Raw genomic sequence first — 24654 nt, 5'->3', positions numbered from 1 at the left:
AATGGCTGAAAAAGTTAGGGCTGATACATTTTTGAGTAAGTAAGTTTTTAACGGAGTAATAAGTGATAATTACTGCTGCACAACCTCTCTGGCCCTGAAAAAATGAATTTTACAAGTGTGGGGTCTCATTCCGTCAGAAGAAAATTAATGCTGCAATTTTAAAATTAAAATATATTTCTTTACTTTTTCTGTTTGACTCTTATCTCTCTCCCTTTCATATTTCCCAAAGTTTATTTTGCTTCCTGTACATGATTTAAGTGCAATTTATATTTCCTGTTTTTTACTTCCCGGTTTAGTCTCTACAGGGAAAAATTTGGTTGATTTGCGCCTCCAGTTAGTGTGCCCAGACTGAGGGACAGAATTGGTCTCCACTTGGAGAGGCAAGGATTAATCAAGGATAGTCAGCATAGGGGGAGATCATGTCTAACCAATTTGATTGAATTTTTTGAGGGGGTGACTAGGTGTGTGGATGAGGGTAGTGCAGTCGATGTAGTCTACATGGACTTCAGTAAGGCTTTTGACAAAGTCCCGCATGGGAGACTGGTCAAGAAGGTGAGAGCCCATGGGATCCAGGGCAATTTGGCACATTGGGTCCAAAATTGGCTTAGTGGCAGGAGGCAGAGGGTGATGGTCGAAGGTTGTTTTTGTGACTGGAAGCCTGTGTCCATTGGTGTACCGCAGGGATCGGTGCTGGGTCCTTTGCTGTTTGTAGTGTACCTTAATGATTTAGATATGAATGTAGGAAGTATGATCAGTAAGTTCGCAGATGACACGAAAATTGGTGGAGTGGTAAATAGCGAGGAGGGAAGCCTCAGGCTACAGGACGATAGACGGGATGGGCAGAAGAGTGGCAAATGGAATTTAACCCTGAAAAGTGTGAGGTGATGCATTTTGGGAGGACTAACAAGGCAAGGGAATACACAATGAATGGTAGGGTCCTAGAGAGGACAGAGGAACCTTGGTGTGCATGTACATAGATCCCTGAAGGCAGCAGGACAGGTAGATAAGGTGGTTAAAAAGGCATATGGGATACTTGCCTTCATTAGCCAAGGCATAGCGTATACGAGGAGGGAGGTTATGATGGAGCTGTACAAAACGCTTGTTAGGCCACAGCTGGAATAGTGTGTACAGTTCTGGTCGCCACACTATAGGAAGGATGTGATTGCATTGGAGAGGGTGCAGAGGAGATTCACCAGGATGTTACCTGGGCTGGAGCGCTTCAGCTATGAAGAGAGACTGGACAGGCTGGGGTTGTTTTCCTTAGAGCAGAAAAGGCTGAGGGGGGACCCGATTGAGGGGTACAAAATTATGAGGGGTGTAGATAGAAAGGAACTGTTCCCCTTAGTAGAGGGGTCAATAACCAGCGGGCATAGTTTCAAAGTAAGGGGCAGGAGGTTTAGAGGGGATTTGAGGAAAAACTTTTTCACCCAAAGGGTGGTTAGAATCTGGAACTCACTGTCTCAAAGGGCGGTAGAGACAGGAACCCTCACAACATTCAAGAAGCATTTAGATGAGCACTTGAAACGCCATAGCATACAAGGCTATGGACCAAGTGCTGGAAAATGGGATTAGAAAAGATAGGGCTTGATGGCCGGCGCGGACACGATGGGCCTCTTTCTGTGCTGTATAAATCTATGACTCTATGATATATTGGCCTTGGAGGGAGTGCAACGTCAATTTACCAGAATGATACCTGGACTCCAAGGGTTAAATTACGAATAGAGATTACACAAACTAAGATTGTATTCCCTGAATTTAGAAGGTTAAGGGGTGATTTGATCAAAGTTTTCAAAATATTAAGGGGAACAGATAGGGTAGATAGAGATAAACTATTTCCACTGGTTGGGAAGTCTATGACTAGGGGGCAAAGTCTAAAAATTAGAGCCAGAACTTTCAGGAGTGAAATTAGGAAACACTTCTACACACAAAGGGTGGTAAAAGTTTGGAACTGTCTTCTGCAAATGGCAATTGATGCTAGATCAATTGTTAATTTTAAATCCGAGACTGATAGATTTTTGTTAACCAAAGGTATTAAGGGATATGGGGCAAAGGAGGGTATATGGTCACAGATCAGCCATGATCTCATTGAATGGCGGAACAAGCTCGAGAGGCTAAATGGCCTACTCCTTTTCCTATGTGTGTACCCATCTTATTCTGAAAGCAGTAGCTTATGTGGCAGCCTTTGTTGTTTAATCCAAGCATAAATAGCACCAGTGGGCTATTCAAGCATACTGTAGCTGATTCAGTCCTCATGTCCATACATTCCAGAAGTGGTTTCTGGATAGTAATCAGGAATGGCAACACTTGATTTTTTCCTCCCCAAAGCCCAGGGATATTGAGGCTAACTGTAGTGCTTTCACTGCTACCTCTACAAAGATCAGTTAACATAACAGAAATCAAGAATCAAACCTGGGCTTTCCTGGTTTGCATGACACAGGCCTACTTTGTCCTCTTAGCTGAAAAATGGCACATACCAACAAAAGACCCCAGGGGTGGGAAAATAAATGAAAATAGGACAAATAAAGTTGCACAGAAAATTAATCAAATGAATAAAGTTGAAAAATTGATTTCTCAGTAGCTCAGTTCTGTTTTGTTACCTCTTTTAGCTGCTGTGTGATTGAAGCTAGATGGTCATTTTCAGACTGGGCATTGGTGAGCACATTTTTCAACTGTTTCAGTTCTGTTTGCAGCTCCAGGATCTTCCCCACATAATATGCCTCTTTAGATGCAGACTCTTGAATCAATGACTCCTCGCGGCTCTCTCCATCAGCTGCTACCTTCTTGTGGTTGCTATAGGCCTGACCAAAAGCCTAAAATGAATAAAACACAAGGCAGTGAGCTTAGGGGGAACTGAAATGCAAATTGCATCATCATATAATGAAACATACACCTTATACAGAGTACAGGATGGCTAATTGCAACGGTTGTATTGCATTACAAGCCAATTAAAAACAATCGCCAAAATTATGAACTACATTCAAAATACATTTCTCCAACTGTGAAAAAACGTAATAATTTCAGTTTTGGCAAATCTATTATGTTAGCGGAATTATTTTATTTTCTCAAGGCTATCAATGTCCACCATCTCTGCAGTTCATTTACTTAGCTTTCTTTAATTTTAATTGCATGCATGGAGAAGCACAACATAATAGTTCATGTGAAATTACTGCTATTATATAGATCTAAAGATTTTAAATGCAGGATTTATTTCTTCCTTTTGAAGAGTGATACAGCAAAAAGTTCAAACAAAAGTGAAGCAAAACACAGAATACCCAAAAATATATATGTCAGTTAAGAGTTCCAAAGAATCCCAATTAAAAATTTCCACAAAATTAAATTGCAAAAGAACTCTGTAAAATGGCAAAACTAACTCAGTTTCCCTTAATAGGAACCTGCACTGAAAAGGTGAACGGCAAGTCCTGCAACTGCAAATTTTGTAGATTTTTTCCCCTTCAAGATGTGGATGATGCATCAAAGTCCACATTTTTTGCCCATCGATAGTTGCCCTGACAAGGCCTTTTCCTTGAATCACAGCAGTCCTTATGGTGATGGTGCTCCTTGATGGTGTTAGTTTGGAAATTCCAGGATTTCACCCATTAACAACAATGCAATGGCAGAATATGTCCAAATCAGGTGTTGCATAAAGTGGATGAGAACTTGGAGGTGATGGTGCTCCCATAACATCGCTGGTCTTGTCTTTCTCGGTGGTAGAGGCTGCAGGGCTAGGAGGTGCTGTTGAAGTAAGCTTTCAGAGTTGTAGCAGTGTATCCTATAGATTGTACATACTGCAGCCACAATGCACTGGTGATGGAAGGAGTGGATATTGATTCCAGTGGCAGGGGCACAGGTCAAGTGGGCTTTGTGAATGTTGGCTGTTTCTACAAAATCTTTCCTTCATTTGTGATATGATGATGGAAAATTAGCTACTTGTTGAATGTTTTTCAAGTATGAATTAAGATCATTCTATTTCTATAATATTTTTATTTTAAAAAAAAGATACTGACTCATTTCTTCTGCCGTTAATAATTTGAACTTTAAAAATCTGATCAGACATTTCAAAAAGTGAGACAGAAACGCTATTGCACTCAAAAGGGTTGAGAAGGATCTAACTGTGAGGATTTACAAACTTGCATTATTTAGATAAATGGATTTTATAACCTTTACCAACGGAAAAGGGATCCACTGTCAGCAATAGCTCGGGTAAAATTATTTTTGTGCTATATAATGTTTCAAAGCTAAAGTGGAAAAATGCAGATTCTCTTCATGACCAATGAAATATTAGAAACATGCCATTGAATCAATGATACTCTGTGCACCATCTTATGTCCAGACAGACATTAAATACTTCATTCGATCACAGTCATAACAGATAAAGAATATCCCAGAAACAAGGGACCAGCATCAATGACTGAAACATTAAGCTGATTCCAAAGATGGACTCATGGGAAATTAAAAATCATCATGTTTCAGAGCAGAGCAGATGGCCATCTGTTCAAACTGGAGCACCTACCATCAGCTGTGCTCAAAACTGAAGGGTCATGTTTCTTTTGAAAGACTAATATTTCAAACCTCAACATTCGAAAATATTTCTAAATTATATTTCTCAGAGAGATTATTACTTTAATTTGGGATGTTTTCAGTCTAGACTATGCTACTGTATCCAACACATCTGCTGCAACTCAAGTCAGTCAATCCCAAAGTCCTGCACCAGGTGAAGGGGGTCTTTCTCACAAAAGTTGGTGTGGTCCTGACTATTGAAAAGACACCTGTGATGTTATCTGGTGCAATTTCTCCAAAATAATTTATTCTGTTCCTCAAATTCTTCCCTTTGCTTGACACATGTACACACATCAGCGGGATTTCTTTGAAAAAGTCCATTTATACATTCCTGGGTCAAAAAATCATGAAATTAAAGATCCTTTTAATTTTGATAATATATAGTGAAACAGGAAAAAGGAAGCCTTATAAAAACCTCCCCGAATCAGCTTTAAACTTAATGTCCCTCATTTTATCAATATGTCAATACAGAATTAATGCTGAACAAATGTCAACTACAAGTAAACTCATGCAATAAGCAGCTCATATCGATACTCAAATTGGTTATCTTGTTTATCCATACAACTGAACTTTTTGGCATCTAAACCTCTACTTTATTGTAAAATATTGCAAACTTTAGGAACAGCTGGAAACACAATAGGTGGAATTCCTGTTTGGGAGTAGACAGAGATTAGCTCATTCTGCCTGAATTGCGCTTCTTGTTGGCCTTGGAGGCATGCACAGAACCAAAGACTGTCCAGCCTACCCTGGGGGTAGGAGGGAGAATGTCTGGAGAAAAAATACGTGTTAAAACATTCAGATTACAAGGTAAAAACTGTCTGAATTTTACCAATATTGTCACTATAAAAGACTAATGTTTGCGATTTAACAACATTTATATCGCGCCTTTAACGTAGTAAAATGTCCCAAGGCTCGTCACAGGAGCATTATCAAACAAAATCTGACACTGAGCCACATAAGGAGATATTAGGGAAGATGACCAAAAGCTTAGTCAAAGAGGTATGTTTTAAGGAGTTTCTTAACAGGAGGAAAAAGAGGTAGAGAGGCAGAGAAGTTTAGGGAGGGAATTCCAGAACTTAGGGCCTTGGCAGCAGAAGGCACGGCTACCAATGGCGGAGCGATTAAAATTGGGGATGCTCAAGAGACCAGAATTGGAGGAGCTCGGGTATCTTGAAGGGTTGTAGGGCTGGAGGAGATTACAGAGATAGGGAGGGGTGAGGCCATGGAGGAATCTGAAAACAAAGATAAGAATTTTTAAATCGAAGCGTTGCTTAACCGGGAGCCATGTAGGTCAGCGAGCACAGGGGTGATGGGTGAACAGGACATGATGCGATTTAGGACACGGGCAACAGAGTTTTGAATGACCTTAAGTTTATGGAGGGTAGAATGTGGGAGGACGGCCAGGAGTGCACTGGAACAGTCATGTCTAGAGGTAACAAAGGCATGGATAACAAACACATAGTACTGTGTGTAAATTTACATAGAACTGAGGAATTTGCGACATTAATTTAATAAGCTTTATAAGGACTGATTAGCATCATACTTCGAAAATACGTCAGACAAAATTAGAACAAATTCCTACATAAATACCCGATATTTAAATATACAGTAATGTACAAACCTTAGTGCTACTGAGGGAATAGCTGACAAGATTAATTATCTGTCTTAAACAATAAAAATGTGTGAAGCCGAAAGTGCTTCAGATCAATGCTAATCTTGGGAGTGTAAACTAGTAGTGGAGGACCTAACTAACTCTGGTGCAAGTGAAGTTAGACTCCTTTCTCCAGAGAGTCTCAGTCCACGTTTTTCTGATGTCATGATCTGACACTGGAGGCTACATTTAGATTATAACTAACTGCGCTGTTGGTGCAAAGCAAAACTGCCTCCATTTAAGTATAAATGCACCCTTAGATTTTCTGCTTTCCATGTTGATCAATTCTCCACTTTAATTGCTTCCTTCCTTTCCCTTTTTAACATTCAAATTCTATCTTCTCTTCCACATCTGACCAAAAACAAGATTCTGGAGTATCCAAGATGATAATGAGCTACAGTAGTATTCTGATCAACAGGTGCAGAGATAAGCTCATTTGTTTGGGAGTCCTTTTTGAATAAAGGGGATCCATTCATACAGCCATTCTTCAATACCAGCAGCAAATATCTCCAAGAGCTACAACAATGCACAGTATCTTAAAAAATATATACATACACATATACACACATATTCATATCATACATACAATGGTTATATTTCTTTAAAAGCTGTCACTAAGTGTACCTGAAAGATACTTTCCTCCCACCTCTTCCCCAAACTTCTCCCATCTCTCCAGAAAAGTCTTACTCATGCCAGGATATGATTCCACAGGCAGCAACTGCATTCCAGTACCTTGCTTTATGTGCAAGCGTACAGAGATTATTTGATTATGAGGCGAAGGAGGGGAGAAAAGAGGGCGTGTATGAGAGCGGCGCGAGAGCGAGATAGGAGCACACGCACAATAGGCAGCAAGGAAGAAAGTGAAAGATGAAATAGCAATCAAGAACAGGATATTTACCAAGAAATAATTTGCAGTTGATTTAAAAAAAATCAAACAGCCTGACAATGACCCAAAAAACAGATCTTCACTTCTGAGCAGTGTACTTTTTACTATACTGCAACAGTATAGAACAAATATCCTATCAAATTTAATCAATGGTTATAAGGAGGTTTCTATGTCTTGGCTAATGGTACATGATTAATTGACATTGACCTTAGCTGTGCACTGGATGAGAAGCAAGAGGTTGGGAAAAGGCCAACAGATTGCTAATGAATTCTTACTCTTACCCCATACAATTCATTTTTTTTTTAAATCTGTAATAACTGTCCTTTCAGACACAAGGATGTATATTACAAGAATTTCTTGTCAACACTTAAATTTCCTTTTTCATAATAGTGATTTCAGAAATCACACAAGCAAAATGTTTTAGATTTAGCAACAGAATGTAGAGTTTTCTTCCATGTGCAGCAGCATCAGCACAAAATAACTAAACAGCTCTTCAAGAATTGAAATATCACCAACAAAAGGCAATGTGTTTGGTTTCTTGGCTATCAATACTTAATTAAGTATATTAGAAACCCTTGCCTTTCACCAAATAAAAGATTGGCCAATTCCTTTCATGTGTAATGTTTAAACTCACATTATAAAGAAGTCATTTATGTACCAGTCATCGAATTTGGAAAGAAATTGATTGCAGAAATCACTTTCGATAACGACGCACAATTGTTCATGTCATTTACTGTGGAAAGATTTCCTTTTCAGTCCTTTACCATAAAAGCAACTAAGTTGGAGCCCATTACTAATTTTGAACTACATTACTGTATAAACGAGTTTACAATGGCAGAATCACTGATACAATATTAATAATGTGTATAAAACACAAGATGTCATTTCACTCATGCAAATATGTAACTGTTCAAATGTACTCAAAAATTTCATTTTCTTTATTTTGTGGTTTATCTTTGCACTACAAAATTGATGTTTTAAATATTACAAGATTCCACTGAACCTATACAGACTCTTTATAAAAACTTGTGTAACTATTTTGCAGGTACAAACTAATTTGTTAAAAGCTTTTTCATATTATAGGATACACCCAATGATATACATCTTATACAATAATACAAAATTGGCAATGTCACTTATCGAACTCGTCAACACAATACTACCAAATGTGAGCCTAAAAATAACAATTTAATACTAAACAAATTGTTAACTTGAACTGTGCAGGATTTAGTGGCATCAGGTGAAGTCTAGCCAAAACTGCAGTCACCTAGCCAGAAATCTCACTGTGTTCACAATGTTAAAATACAGTACATTAATGACACTGATTAAACCTCTTTTGGTACAGTTTGTTGCAACACAGGCTACTGTTTACATTTTTGGAACAGTGTAATCTGACAACGCAGAGTTTTATTGCCTGCTTTCACTGCTCTCCAATCATGGACACCAAAGCTCTCCAAGTCCACACAGAGACCTCTACGCATCAGGCCCAACTGCTGATTACATTTTTAAGTTTTATTATTCATTCCACATCTGCAGGGCAAATGATTTGCCACAGCACAACACAAATTTATATGCTTATTGCAAGTAGCACGATTTGCTGCCCAAGCGTAATTTTTCATTAAAACCGTCAGACACCATTAAACTGCCAGTTTATGATCAGTACCAAATCTCTTATTGCAACGGATCACTTGCCCTACCCATCAGCTGTTGCTAAACTTAAAAAATATCCAGGTGGTCTGCTAAACTGTCCTTCTTGTTTGAGCTTGAAGTTTTGTCTTCTCTAAGTGGTTTCAGACTGTCAGAAAAACACAATCACCATCAATTTGGTGAAGTTAAACTATAATATACTGCTCTGAACATCTGTTGGTGCAACATGAAAAATGTTTGTCACTGAATCAAAACATGCAGGATAACTAATCCATTACAATGAGAAAATAAATGACTGGATTTTTACAAAATATCCTTCCTTTATCAGGTCTCAAATTATCCATTTGGTAAGTACTAGGAAGTAGGATGCCACCCATGGGATGTAATTTTCCACAGATTTTCTGACCACTTCCTGAAACCAGTAATTCACATTTTCATGGGCACCAGAAGCCCCAGGCTAGCTCACCCAAGTGGGTATTCTTCACGCTTGATCCTAGACTGCTGGTGAAGACAAGATTGGAATTCATCATAGCCAAATCCAATCCAGCTGGGGTCATTGGACAGCGACCTGGCCAATTTATCCCCTTCATTGCCCAAATGTACCAAGGCCAATTGTAGTGCCCCAATTGCTGCGCTCCCGAGATCAGCTAAATCAAAAACCAACAGTAATCAAATGTGACTTTCCCAGTCTGTCTGTAATACACCAGGCAATGCTTTAAATACTTAGACATCGGCGAAGCCACAGAATGCACAATTATTAATAAACTTTTAAACATCAGATTTATTCAGACTTTTTTTTTGAGAAAGAAGCCTGGTCCTCTGCTTAACTATGTCAACAAAATGGGAGGCCACCTGGGTTGGTTGATCTCAGCTGAGGCTGTACTGGAAACATTACAAAACGGTTTCAGCATCAGAGCAGGATAAAGGAAAATAGTCAAGCATGGTTCTCATCCCTGAATACCATCAGGTTTTTGCTAAAATAGTGAAAGGAACCAAAGGGTCATCACTGCCCAGGATCGCATTGTTGAAGAAAGGGAGAAAATTGGGAAGGAGGGAAAACATTTGTTTCAAAGACTTGACTCTCTGATACAACTAACAAAGTATTTCATGGTAAGTAGTGAAGAATGTTAGGAAACATAATATGATGCAGGGCAGTGTAGATATAAATTAAGCTCAAACAGCTCTTTCTTGGGTTGAAAGGCAGATTCAGAGAGATACAAAATGTACAGGATCAAACAGCAGAGGGTCAACATCATTTCCTCTCATTAGCATCACTGATCAGCTGAATTTTATTACCAGGTGGAATTTAAATCTTAATACATTACTCAGAAAAATAAGTCACATCGAATATGGTTATTATATATATTACTTTGGAAGATGTTTAAATGTTGGAATATTTAAACACCAGCCTTTCAGCTCTCCTCACAGTACACCAAAAACAATGCTTGAAACATTACTGTTTTAAAGGAGGAAGATTGCCAATTTTGTGGCCATTTCTAAAATCAAATAGTTAAAGAGAATGAAGACCAACTTCAGCAATGTAAACAGGGTACTGTCTGAAGTCCAAACCGCAGTTGCCAGGTTCAGACCAGCTGCTGCAGTCTAAATGCACCTAGTTTTCCTAGCTCCAGCTTTGAGAAACGACAGATGATTCAAATTGTAGGGCATCCGCCTTTCTGGCCATAGGTGACGTATATCCCAAAAAAGAAGGAAACTGAGAAACAATATAGGGGTTCATTCTCCAGCACAAAAGAAACAAGTAAAATCTTTTGCTCCCCTATTTTGTATGATTACTACTCTGAATTTCTGTGATTTTCTATTTATTAATTTTTAAACAAGCTCAGTATAGGCCTGCAGCACTATATTGTTCTGCCCTTTCGACATTCCCCAAGAGCAGAATGCTGTAATTCTTTCAAGTACCATTTACTTCACACAACAGCACTAGCATTATCGAAGGCTTCACGCTCTCCAGAAATTCCATTTTCCTCCAAACACAATACTTTCTATTGGCTTAATAAAGCATTTCACACTTTCATAAGTAGATGTCAAGAATTCAAGTATTTGCATGCATCTTCAAAGTAATTAGACTGACTGTCCAGAAATAAATGTATTATTCCCTTAATATATCAGGCATTGTGGAAAACCAACCCTTGGAAAAACTGCAAATTTCTGACAGAAACTTAAGAACTCAGCAGATGGCTACAGAAACTAAAGATGCTATCATTAACTATTGCTAGGATGAGTCACCCTTACAACGCAGATTTGTTCCGAGTTTGCAACCATTATACAGTACAGTATTTACATTTATATTGTGCATTTTAATAGTTTTAATTCAATAAAAACTATTTCAAATTAAAACAGCATATCTAAGCTTCAATAAAGAAAATGTAAGAAGTGCTCCATGCTTAAGATCTAAATGCTTGGTCTGCCTATCCATTACGATAAAATGCTAACATGCAATGACATCAAATGTACAGGTGCATGGCCTCACCGCTGTGATGCCACTGCATATTTGTGATGCAAAGAGAAACAAATTGAAATCTGAAGCATTGAGCCTTTCCAGTCAGTCTCTCATTTAAATCAGGAAATGCACAAGAGAACCAAAATAGTTTTCAACAGTAGACACTGGTTCTAGATTTTCAATTGGAAAAACTGCAGTTACCTGTATTTTCTCTCAGCACATACTTCCAAACAAGGTGCCTTTATTGACCATGCTGTGGGCAAGGAAGCCACATGCACTAATCTTGACCATTTACCTGTACAAGTGAAGTTGGTTTTGATGTACCTGGACCCCTATATTGGAACCCCAATGAATTTGTGGGTATCCAAGTGGTTGTGGCACTTTAGCCAATGTGCATGCACTAAGTAATGACATCAGGATTGCTACTGGAATTAAGAAAGAAAGACTTCATTTATAGAACGCCTTTCACGACCACCAGATGACCCAAAGCGCTTTACAGCCAATACTTTTGAAGTGTAATCACTGTTGTAATGTAGGAAATGCAGCAGCTAATTTGTTCACAGCAACCTCCCACAAACAGCAATGTGCTAATGACCAAATAAGCTGTTTTAGTGATGTTGATTGAGGGATAAATATTTGCCAGGACACTGGGGATAACTCCCCTGCTCCACTTCGAAATAGTGCCATAGGATCTTTTACATCCACTTGAGAGCACCAACGTTTCTCGGTTTAACGTCTCATTCGAAAGACGGCACCTCCGACAGTGCAGCACTCCCTCAGTACCGCACTGGAATGTCAGCCTAGAATTTTGTGCTCAAGTCCCTGGAACGGGACTTAATCCCACAACCTTCTGACTCAGATGTGAGGGTCACGACATCAGGCTGCAGACATGCTGAATCCAACTCAACTCATTTAATGGCCAGTCACAGGCATCCAGGAGCTAGCAGGAAATAGGAACCCAGCAAAAACTAGAGCACCGATTTTATCCCAACCTGTCCGGCAGGAACGAGGTGAGCAGTTAAAATCACAAAAATCGACTTATCACCATGTTCCCGCGAGAAAGCATCCGACTGCTGTTTTAACTCCGGAGTTGACTCATATCAGAAATGCATCTGCCAGAAATAGGGGAATGCCTCATTAATAAATTCAAATAGGAGTCTGAAGACGCCAGTTGGACCCCAATGCGATTTTATCTGGGCGAGTTTAAAGAGAGGAGACAAGAAAAATAAAACAGCCAGGGTTGCCACTCCTTGCCAGTATCCATCACCTCTGCTGGAAGTATACTTGGGGGAGGATGGGGGGGAATTTAATCAAAGAACAACAAGGGGAAAGTTCATCTGACATCCCGACAACTGAACAACCTACCAACACTAACCATCTAGGCTCGCACAGTAAAAATACTCACTTAGGCAAGCTACAACACCCGTGGAACTCTAAACTAGCAAGAAATCAATAACTTCAGGAGAGGAGGGGAGAAAACTGGCAGAAAAAGACTTTTTTTAAAAGAATAACTGACTTATTTTACAATAAATTGATTGGCAAGTTACTACAGTACTGTATGCATTTTCTACTGTACTGTTGCTCCTTTGTCACTGTCAGACCCAGTTAGTTTCTATGAACAATACACAACTAATTTTCCAGCCTGAATTCACAAACCCTCACTGTGCAAAACAGGAAAAGCCACAGGAAATGGAAGCCTTCCTTACAACATCCCATGAGTCACAACCACATTTTACCACTTAAATTGCAACAACTATACAATTGAGGTCATGTCATGGTACAGAAATACAGGGTTGAACAAAATTCAGCATTACAAATTTCCTACATTGTAATAGTGACTGCACTTCAAAATACGCCATTGGCTACAAAAGCGCTTTGGGTCGTCCCGAGGCCGTGAAAGGCGCTATATAATGCAAGTCTTTCTTTTTATTTAGCATTACATACTCAGCCTGCCTTGCCCTGAAGTCATTTGCCTTTTTACACTTAAACCATCGTAAGATGAAAGCTCAAGATGTAATGGAAGAGTTGCTGGACTTGCTTTTCCTTCTCATTGCTATGTGCAGGAACAGCCAATTTATTGAGCGATATATAAGCAACCCGCACTGCAAGTCCATGGACAAGGTCGGCACTGATGCCCCGACTCCAACAGTTAAGTAGCCAACAGTACTCAATGGCCCAGATATTCCGATCCCTACGGTTGGGTACACGCTGAAAACCAGCATTTCCGATCTGTCAAGAATGGTCTCTGCGGGCGGATAGTTCTGCTTTTTGGAGACCCGCAGAAAACCCTTACAATTCTTACGCCTGGTAAAAGCAGGCTAAGGCCTGCTTTTATCAGGATATAAGAGTTGAAAAAAGTTTTTTTTTTTTTAATTTCCTTTAAAAATACTTTTAAAAAAGGTAAGTTTATTTTTAGCCTCGTAAAAAAACTAATTATTTTTTTCAAAAAAATTTAATTTTTATTGTAATTAAGTCATTTTAAAAATGTGATTTTTAAAAAATTTATTTAAAGTTTTATGATGTTTTTGGGGTGATCTCCATTCATATATTTGACAGGTTTTCCGGTCAAGTGTATGAAGGGAGATTCCCTTCTTTGATTGGCTCCCCATGGCCCACGTGATCCCAGGGACGCTGCGAACTACATGCGCCTCTGGGATACGTGAGCCCTGCACACTTGGGAGTTTGGAGAGGCCCAGGAGCGGAAGCATGCGCGTCCCGGGAGCCCTCAGATAAGGGCGTAGAATTTTCCAGATCGCAGACCTCCGCACGCGGGAGGCTTGCGATCGGAAAATACGGGCCCATATCAAGATTTAGACTTAAATAATGGTCACTTAGGCAAGGTACTAGGGGCAACTAGCACCACTGAGCCACGCATGAAAAAGAAGCCAATGACCACCGAGTAAGTTTAAAATTCCACCCGAGCAAGGTTTCCAACCCCACAAGTAAGTTTTCTCTCATCCTTCACCCCTCCCCCACCCCATCTACCATCTGCCCCCATCCCTTTCCTACAAAATGAAGGAGACACTGAAATAGCGTAACCCCCACCACCTCCCATAGCAGGAACTGTTGACCTAACTGGCCGAGCAAGATTTGTGGATCGCACAGCAAAAAACAATCTGTCAACTACACCTCACCCCAAACAACAACTTGCATTTATATAGCACCTTTAACGTAATAAAAGGTCTCGACGCGCTTCACAGGAGCGTTATCAAACAAAATTTGACACCGAGCCAAAGAAAGGAGATATTAGGGCAGGTGACTAAAAACTTGGACAAACAGGTAGGTTTTAAGGAGCATCTTAAAGGAGGATGGGGAGCTAGAGAGGCAGAGAAGTTTAAGGAGAAAATTCCAGAGTTTGGGATCCAGGCAGCTGAAGGCACGGCAGCCAACGTTGGAGCAATTAAAATCGGGGATGCGCAGGAGGCGCGCAGGAATCTCAGAGGATTGTAGGGCTGGAGGAGGTTACACAGATAGGGAGGAGCAAAGCCATGGAGAGATTTGGAAACAAGGATGAGAATTTTAAAATTCGAGGCATTACCAGACCGGGAGCCAATGTAGCTCAGCCAGCACAGGGGCAATGGGTGAACGGGACTTGGCACGAGTTAGGATATGGGCAGCAGAGTTTTGGATGAACTCAGCTTTATGGAGGGTGGAAAACAGGAGGCCACCCAGAAGAGGATTGGAATAGTCAAGTCTATAGCCAACAAAGGCTGGCAGTTGTAGCAGCAGATGAACTAAGGAAGGCGGATGTTGGCAATTTTGGTGATGGAGTGGAAATAGGGTCGGAAGCTCATCTCAAGGTCAAATAGGTTGCGAACGGTCTGGTTCAGCCTCAGACAGAGGGGTCAAGATTGGGTTTTTTAAGGAGGGGGGTGATGATGGTAGATCTGAAGGGGAGGGAGACAGTATCTGATGAGAGGGAACCGTTAACAATATCAGCTAATATGGGGGCCAGAAAGGGAAGCCGAGTAGTTATAGTTTAGTGGGAATAAGGTCAAGGGAGCAGGAGTTGGATCTCATGGACAAGATGAGCTCAGAGTGGCCATGAGGGGAGATAGGAGAGAAAGAGAAAGATGCGAATTCAGGGCTAGGGCACAAGGAAACCTTAGGGGAAGTTTGGCTTGGTGGGCTAGGGGAAGGAAGGGAAGAGTCACCCAGATAAATGCCTATATTGGGGAACCCCCACCCCATTCAACTGCTCAGTCAATTCCACCACCCGACTCTCCCTCGCTAGCTCAAATTCCCATCTCCCGGCTCCTCCCTGCTGGCTTTATTTCCCATGCCAACCCACCTGTAGGTTGGCAACGCCATCTTCAATCTTATCATTGGCTTTATAACTCAAACATGCTATATAGATGCAAGGTTTGCTCAGTGGAGAAGGGAAAAATACTACAGCCTTACTGTTTGGATTCCTTTTTACTGGTGAGTACACAACCAAGTTAATATCATATAACGGGTTGCAGTCTGGAGCCCAGCACCAAGCTATATCCCAGCTTTAGCTTGATCCTGACTCAAGGACATAAAGGAAGGAAATGACAATGCTGAAATACTAAATTGGCATAAATTTGGAAAAACTCATTGATTTCATATGAAGCACATGAAGGAAAGATTGAGTTTAGAGGAATGAGAGAGAGGAACTTGGCAGAGCAAAGATCAGGTACTGCACATCTGTATATCTGCATTTTAAACTAAAACTAGGAAGATTTTAAAGAGAATGCAAGAGTCAAAAATGAAAACAAATTTTGTTGAACTTCATTATATTGAAGTCTCTGCTGGTCTCACCGACGCCACTGTACATACAAGTTGCAGAAATAGAGACCAAAGTTGCAAAGCAAGTGCTACAAATTTTAGGGGCTTATTACTTTTATAACATGTTGCATTGTGAGGCCCTCACCGCTTGTGCACACTATGTTAGGTCACTAGATTTTGGCATGCACCTTCCAATTACATTTTACATCAGATTACAGAACATTCATTCACAATGTGACACAAAATGTTCAATCCCCAAGGAATCTGAAATGTGAACATGCATAACTATACGTGCTGTAAGACAGAGAGGCCATCATAAACAAAGACTCTCAAAGAATCAGTCTTAAGCAACTCTTTTGTACACTTCTAAACCTCTTTCAAAAGACTAGTGTGGGCACAGTTTCCATGCTTATTGCCAGTCCCCAAGAATCAATCCTTTGCTACAGTACTGGACAGATGTGAGTGGAGGCAATCTGGGCTACACAAAGCCTGGACTATACTTTACACAGACGAATGCTGCGACAGATGAAATTTATGGATTGTCTCAGATGAGCTCAACATCCCGATTCAGCCAAGAGGTAGTCCTAAATTGCACAGTTCTTGTTCAAAATATGTAATCAATGTGATAGCTCCCAAATCAACATCAAAGCTGATTTGTTTTATAGCAACAAATGCTCCTTAATTAATTATCGCAAAAAGAAAAATGTTCAACATACATAGTGAAAAAATGCCTGCCTTCTACTTCAAAATACCAATCTCCAATACAGGATTTGTCAAGATCTGAAAAATTGGTTAACCTCTACTCCCCTGGTAATTTTGCAGACTTCCAAAGCCAAAGGGAAAACTCAGTTTAGTTTGCAATGACGTGAAATGTCAGATGGCTATCCACAATGGAAATTACTTAAATCAATCTTTAATGGCCAATGCAAACAAACAAATCATACGTTACCTGTCCAGGTTTCACATATCAGCTTATAATTCATTTAACCACAACATTAACATTAACCTTTTGGTCACACAAGCTGTTAGCTGTAACAAAAACCTTAATTCTGAATTCCTCTATTTCACCGCTAGGCACATTAATTAATACTTAGATGTTTTAAAGCCATTGCACTGCACGCTAAGAGTTTTGAATCAATAATTTATTCATACCTGGAAACAATTCTGCTTTCTAACTATCTACTGACCATCATTCCTAACTTGACTGAGGATATCCTTTCAAAACAGCTGCACTTCCTTGTATGGGTAAGGCACTTTTTGAATATAAAAATGAATTCATTCTCTTAAACAATTAAGATATAAGAAATACTAACAACATAAAGGACATTTCTAAGTCCTGCAAGATGTGACTGTTCATGTTTAAAGCACATTAAACAACGTGCATTTATGTAGAACGACGATGACAAAAAAGGATACCATGACAAAGGAATATTAGCGGGGTGACTAAAAGCTTGGTGTAACAGTTGGGTTTTAAGGAGGGCCTTAAAGGAGAGAGGTGTGGAGAGCCAGAGATTTAAGGAGGGAATTCCAGAGTCCAGACAGACGAAGGCATAACTGCCAATGGTGGGGCAAAGGCACAAAAGGCCCGAGTCAGAGGAATGAAGAATTTGGGGGCGGGGAGGGGTTTGTAGAGCTGGGAGAGGGGCAAAGCCATAAAGAAATTTAAAAATGAGGATGAGAATTTTAAACTGGAGGCATTTGGGGAAGGTAAACCAATTTATATCAGCATGGACAGGGATAATGCATGAGTGGGGCAGTGCAGGATGAGTGGGGCAGTGCAGGATTGGGTATCACTAGGTCTTTAACAAAGTATTAGTATTATTCTGAAACGAGCTGCCACAATGCTGCAACTCAAACTCTCTACTACTGGCTTGGACACTTTTCCAAATAGTGAACCCTTTTAGCAAATTGAGGATTCATCCTTTTATAGTGGAATCAATAAAGGATTAAGCCCTAATTCAACCCCTTTAAAAAAAATCAAGTTAATTGCAGGAACAATTGGCAGAGATATGCACAGCTGAAAAGCTTTAGAAAAGGCAGACAATTTGGCACAACTGCATATCTAATGCCATGAACGCACCAGCTGAAAGTGCCACCTATCAGGCAGTCATTTCAGAGTTGGTTTTTGCATAAGGCCTCATCGTACACGCAATTATTCAGTTTCACGTCCTGGAAACACAGCTGCTACCTCTTTTGCATGTCCAACACACCAGCAATCAAAGGATACAAAAAACTACATTCATCAATATGCAGATCAGAAAGCAGGCTCTCTATACTATATATTATGTATGCAAAATGCTAAGCACTCCACAGATTGGCAGCACCATCAGTGAACATTAAGGAAATTATGTGTAGATGTCAGCTGGTCTTCAATAATCATGCAGTCATTTTCAGTATATTATAGATTTTAAGCTAGATATATTAATGACATTCAATTGTACACAAAATTACGACTGAAATCAACTTAAAGCAATAACACGATTCTTCTAACTACCACTAACTGAACACATGTTCTTAAGAGATGTAATTTTCACAATTTTCCCTGTTTATTTGCTAACACTCGTTTTTTATCGCAAGCCTAAAATGAAATGTTAAAGTAATAATCCAAGTACAAAAAGGACAATGCCTGTATGAGACATGTTTGTTTACACCAAAAATGTACAGAATCGTCAATGTGGTGGAATCCTTATCCAAGTCTGACAGCTTAATTCAGAAACAAATCAACAACCAAACATTCAAGTAATGAATGCCTTACTGTGTTCTTTGAAAACTATAACACAAAGGTCAAAGCTCCATCAGAACTATTGTCATGTAAACGACAGATCTGTCAGTGACTCCATGTTAACCTCCTTTCACATACCTTGGTTAAACTAATTTATGACAGCAGGATAGGGTTGACATAACCAAAATTCTGAATCATGTGTGTAGCATTTTTAGTATATTTTGCTTCGAATTTCTACAAACTATCTACAAAATATTTAGTCTTAACCCTGCTTGATTAAGGATGTCACAGTATCACAACACAATGGCCCAAAATTTTGTTTCCCACGGGCGGATGCCTCTGACCTGTAAAAAATCTTCAAATTTACCTGGTGGTCTGGGAGGTACGGAGACTTGTGCTCCTGGGCCTCTCCAGGTACGCGTGGGCAGGGGCCCACGTTTCCCGGGGCGCATGCAGTTCACAAGCGCCCCTGGGATCACGTGGGCTGGCCCAACCAATAAAAGGGAATCCCCATTCATACTTATGGGAGTCCCATAAGTGTGAATGGGGATCACTTAAAAAATACACAAATAAAATTAATTAAAGTGTCATTTATTTAAATATTTTAAACAAAAATTTAATTTTGGGGGAAAAAAAGTATATGTTTTAATAATGGGGCTAAAAATAAACTTACCTTATTGGACAGGGTTATTAAATGTATAAATGAGTGATAAAATTTTATTTTTCTATTTTTTTTTAAACTCTTATGCTGGTAAAAGCAGGCCTTACGCTTGCTTTTACCAGGTGAAAGAATTTCAAGGGCATTCAGCGGGCGGAAGTTGGGTAAATAGCGCAACTCTCCACTCACGGAGACCCTTTTCCCGGGGATGCGGATGATCTGTCAAGAAGATTCCTGACAGATCGCAAGTTCCGGGTGGTAGCCCATGCGCTTCGTATGCCTAAACCCGGAGTTTGCACGGCCCCCACACACCTCGTACGTGCCTGTAGGGGGTCGCAAAATTCGGCCCAGTAACAAAATCCAATAATCCATTCCATCCTCATAATGGTTAAAATGGACAGGAAAGTGGTTAAGAACACATTTGATTTAAAACAGTAATTTCCTGATTGGTTTCATGGTGGTGTCAATTTATAATTTAAATATTGAATCATAAAAGTATATTGCAAAAGCCCCAGTTATTCACTGCACATGAATTAAAAACTACACACAAGTAAATTAAATCAAAATTAAAACAAAACGATGCATTTCCAAACGACAACTACTTATAGGCATTGATTGACAAAGAAAAATATTTAACACTAAAAACTTAAATAGATTAAACATTGCTGCATCCCTTTTGAACATTCCATAACCATTGCACATTTGGCAGACCCCCTCATGGAACACGGACACCCATTTGTGATAGATACCAATGAGGTCACCGGTTTGAACATTTGATCCCACACAAAGATCAAGATCAACAGTCATGGTTAATAGCAGGGATTATACAGAATTGGAAACTAACCCGATGAATACGCATGACATCAGAAAAATTGATCTAATATGCACATTTTGGCAAAGGGTCGTAAAAAGGAAAAAAAAAACTATTGACTGTGAAAATTACTAAAGTGTCCAAGAAAATAAATGCAGAAGCGTGGTGTGTCAGTGTCTAATATACTTACTGGAGCAGACAGAACCATCAAGTTAGAGCAGCAAACAAAGAAAATTGCAAATAACAGAGCTGCCAACAGTCCAAAAACTTAAAGAAACTCCATCCAGCTGTTCAGATATCCAAGAGCAGAAGTAATGATGAGAGAGAAATGGCATGCATTTACATGCTGCATCCAGTATTACCCTAATCTGTTAACATGGTTTTAGGGAATGTATTCTCTCTGATGTCCGTAACAGAGTAGCATTAACTTGAACTTTCACATCTTAACACAGTAGTTTATCATAGCAGAGTTATAGATAAACTTGAAATATACCCCACATTTCTAAGTGTCTTTTGAATTCTTAAAACAGATACTGAAATCTATGTCCTATTCTCTAAAATTCTCACCTCCCTACCCCTGGATTTTAAGAGTACAGGTTGAGTGCCCAAAATCCGGAGTTCCAGAATGGTGGCAGGGTCATCCGGAATCCGTAAAATGTTCCGGAACCGGACACCCTGTTTCCGCCGCCAGCCGGGCCCAGGCATTTCCGGACTCGGAACGTGTTTCTGATGTCCGAAGTCTGGCATGCCCGAGCCCAGGTTGTGATATTTCTGGACTTCGGACATCAGAAACACGTTCCGAAGTCCGGGAAAACCCGAAAGCTGGCTCGGCCTCAGTCCCGAAGTTGCCAGATTCGGGACGTTCAACCTGTACTAGAAACTTCAGCTTTCAGTTCAGGAGACCCCATTGCCAAAATGGCACTTACACCACTTTGCAGCAATTTTGCAAATAGCTATTTCATCTATAACATAATATACTCTGCTGTCTCTGCATGATAGAGTGGGGTGACTTAACATTCTTTTTTCTGGTAAAAATGACATTGTACACTGTCGCCATTGTTAGATAAGTCATGACACAGCTAACTGCTCACCAGCTGCTACTTAATGTGAGACATGCTCCCCAGATCATGACCTTATAGTTTTTAAAATAGTCAAGCCTAATTAACCTACATTAGAGAGAATCTGTGTGGGACTCTCAAACAATTCACAGTTCCATTATTGACTAGTATTTCCATGTGGCTCTCAGTTAGCTTCCTGTCTCACATCTTTTCTCTACCTTAACGCTGATATTCTGAGACAGATGTTCTTTTTGTTCAAATATATGCATAAGAAAGGCATCAGCAAACTGCTATGTTTGTCGCTGCACAAAAGTGGGGTCATGTTGGAGTGCATGCCTACGCATCTCATTCAGAAAAAATTCAATTTCTGTCAAGGTTCGATAGGTCTTCCCAACAAAAATATGCAGCTGAATTTCTACCTAAGTGCACACAAAGATTAGAGCTTGAAATGTACTCTTTTTCTCCCCCAAAATGAGTTCTTGATCAATTATAAATGCAGAAAGCAAAACCTTTAGGGCGACATGTTAGTTGGCTGTCACTACTATCCTTTGTCAAGCATTGGTATTCGTGCACATTCTCGTGATACACTGACCATGTATACTAATGTACACTTGTCAGCTTGATTCAATATAGTTGAGGGGAAGCTAGATAAACACACAAGGGAGGAAGGAATAGAAGGTTATACTGATAGGGTTAGATGAAGAGGGGTTGAGAGGCAGCTCATTTGGAGCATAATCACCGACATGGACCTGCTGGGCCGAAGAGCCTGTTTCTGTGCAGTAAATTCTATGTAATTCTGTATAGTATAATTCTGAATACTTTACAGTATTAAATAATGCAGATGAAATGCAACTAAATATGATGCAGCTCAGTAACAAAAAACTGCTGAAAAAATGAAATTAAAGCACAAGGGAGATTTTCAGTGGCTCTGCTGGATTGAAACCGGAGACCATGCCCCTGAAAATCGCAGAAAAAAAAACTTGCTGCTCCGTTCCTACTCCCAATCCACCCTGCACAATCCTGAAAGCAATAGTGCCGTTACAGATCAGCAGAAGTGGTCCAGTTCAGTGCAAAATAGTGGTCTTTGTAGAGCAGCCCTATGCTGCATCCAAAACTCTGCTGCCTGTATCTTAACCCGCATCTAGTCCTGCTCACCATCACCCCAGGGCTCGCTAACCTGCACTGGCTCCCGATCCACCAAAGCCCTGATTTTAAAATTCTAGTGTTCAAATCGCTCCATGGCCTCACCCCTCCCCATCTCTAACCTCCTCCTACAAGAAACCTGCAGTCCTCCAACTCTGACCTTTTGTGCATCCCCCTCACTCCTTTTACGCCTCCATTGGCGGCCGTGCCTTCAGCTGTATGTATTGGCCTTAAACTCTGGAATTCCCTCGCTAAATCTCTCTGACTCTCCACCTTTTTCTCCTCCTTTAAGAGACTCCTTACAACCGACCTCTTTAATCCATCCTTTTAAAAAAAAAATAACCTTCTTTGGCTCAGTGTCAATTTTTGTCTGATTATGTTCCTGTGAAGTGCTTTGGGATGTTTCAAGAAGGGGGGAAATAGCGAGAGATAAAAGCAACCGAGGGGAGAAAGAGCTAAATAGATCATAAATCTGTATTTATAGTTTATCTTCAATATGAATTCCTTTAAAACAATCTGAATCTGGCAACCTCTAATCCATGAATAAGCTCTAGTGTGGATAATCTGGTCTACGACTGAATCATCCTCTATACTGGATGACAATTCTTTATCAATCAACCTACACAGAACACCAGCTAAAGCAATGAGCACAGACTCCAATTTTTTTCTAGTTTTTAAAAAGTTATTCATTACTTAGGATATGCCAGAAGATTGGGAACTACCAGGCACAACCCAACATTGCTATGACATACTCAAACATCTCTCCTGGGTGTGCATAGAAGACGACTCTTGTGCTGAAATAAAGCGCTGCACAGGCCGTATTTGTCCCATTAGTGCTCATGGCTTAACCAGGATAACCTTAGATATGTGATCTCAGTCTCCATTTCAAATCAATGTAGACAGCTGGATTCTGTGATGTAAATGCAATGGAAAACAACACATGAATCCATGCCAATATGATTTGGGCGCACTCAACCCATTTCTCACCTTAAATGAGCAAGAATCTGATCCTTAGCAGATCAAAGTAAGTTACCAATTATGAAAAGGAAGCCATCTGTTACAATAGTGAGTTTGGGACTCCAACAATTCCATAATTCAGTCTTAATTTTAAAAATGTGGAATTTTAGGCATAGCTCCAACACATCAATAAAAGTAAATAGGGAAAAACTATTTCCACCGGCCTTTGGGTTGGTAACTAAAATCCACAAATTTATTACCAAAAGAATGAAAGGCGGGATTAGTATTTTTTTTAATTTTTTTTATAAACACACACAGAAGGTTGTTAAGGTATGGAATGCCCTACCAGAAACAGAATCCAATATAGATTCTAAAAGAGAAGTGAATAAGCATTTGAACAAGAAAAAAATTAAGCATACTGGGAAGGGGCAAGGGAATGGGGCTTAGTGGAGAGCTGGCACATCAGCGATAGGCTGAATAGCTTCCCTTCTGTGCTGTAGAATTCTATAATACTATGCTGACTTTAAAAATTTCAGCATTGGTACCTTATTCTCAAACTTTATACCTCACAAAAAAATACAGAAAGGAAAATGGATAAACTGGATTAAGTATAGTGGCAAAAGCCATCTGCAACTATTTCTCCTGCTATCTGCTAGATCCTGTTCACACTATTGGTATATATCAAAGTGGGTTGTAAATACAAGCTATTTGTACATTTTAAAGCCAATGATAACAATGTTTTAAATTCTAAAGTACCTTCTTGAACCCATATTTAAAACCTTTGGTCTTCCAATCCTTATGAGCACAGTCTGATCCCATGATCCTAGGCACACCATGTGGGTACTTGACAGTAGAAATACAAAGAAACTTACAGTATCAAAATGAGATTTGGATTTTGGGATCTATATTTTGAAATAAATGTTGAATTTGGAAAGTTCTTTATATTCACTGCACCGTTGCCCCCTCCCAATATTTTCCATTTTTTGTTAATTTTTTCTGTGATCCAAGCAACATTCTTTTAATGAGACAACAAGCAAGTGACCAACTCCGAGGGCTCCAATATTCCCCCCTCTTAAATCAATCACTTACCAAAGTGATCAAAGTCTCCTATAAGCAAATACCTGATCTCGAATCTGCGTTTCTCCTGATAGCACAGCTGAGGTCAGGAGTTCACTGTGAAGAATAAGAGGCGAACCATCAGGAGAGCTTTTTGAGCCAACATGTAGAAAGTCCTACAAGAGAGGGGGCGGTACTGGACCTAATTCTAGGGAATGTAGCCGGGCAAGTGGTGGAAGTGTCAGTAGGAGAGCATTTTGGCGACAGTGACCATAATTCGGTGAGATTTAAGGTGGTC

At 39.9% G+C, this 24654-nt stretch overlaps 1 protein-coding gene across 2 annotated transcripts in view; it reads right to left on the bottom strand.

Annotated features, from left to right (window-relative positions):
- bicd2a (BICD cargo adaptor 2a) overlaps nucleotides 1–24654 on the bottom strand; it is a 78640-nt gene that overhangs the window by 44590 nt on the left and 9396 nt on the right. For both annotated transcript variants that reach the window (XM_086001670.1, XM_086001671.1), the window contains exon 2: nucleotides 2598–2810. In XM_086001670.1, coding sequence (XP_085857796.1) covers nucleotides 2598–2810 — 213 coding nt within the window. The remainder of the gene's footprint in view (nucleotides 1–2597; nucleotides 2811–24654) is intronic.

This window comes from Somniosus microcephalus, chromosome 11, assembly GCF_052327205.1.
Source record: "Somniosus microcephalus isolate GS21.2 chromosome 11, FLI_Smic_1.0, whole genome shotgun sequence".
Taxonomy (NCBI): Eukaryota; Metazoa; Chordata; class Chondrichthyes; order Squaliformes; family Somniosidae; genus Somniosus; species Somniosus microcephalus.
This window is presented reverse-complemented; position numbering and strand designations above follow the sequence as displayed.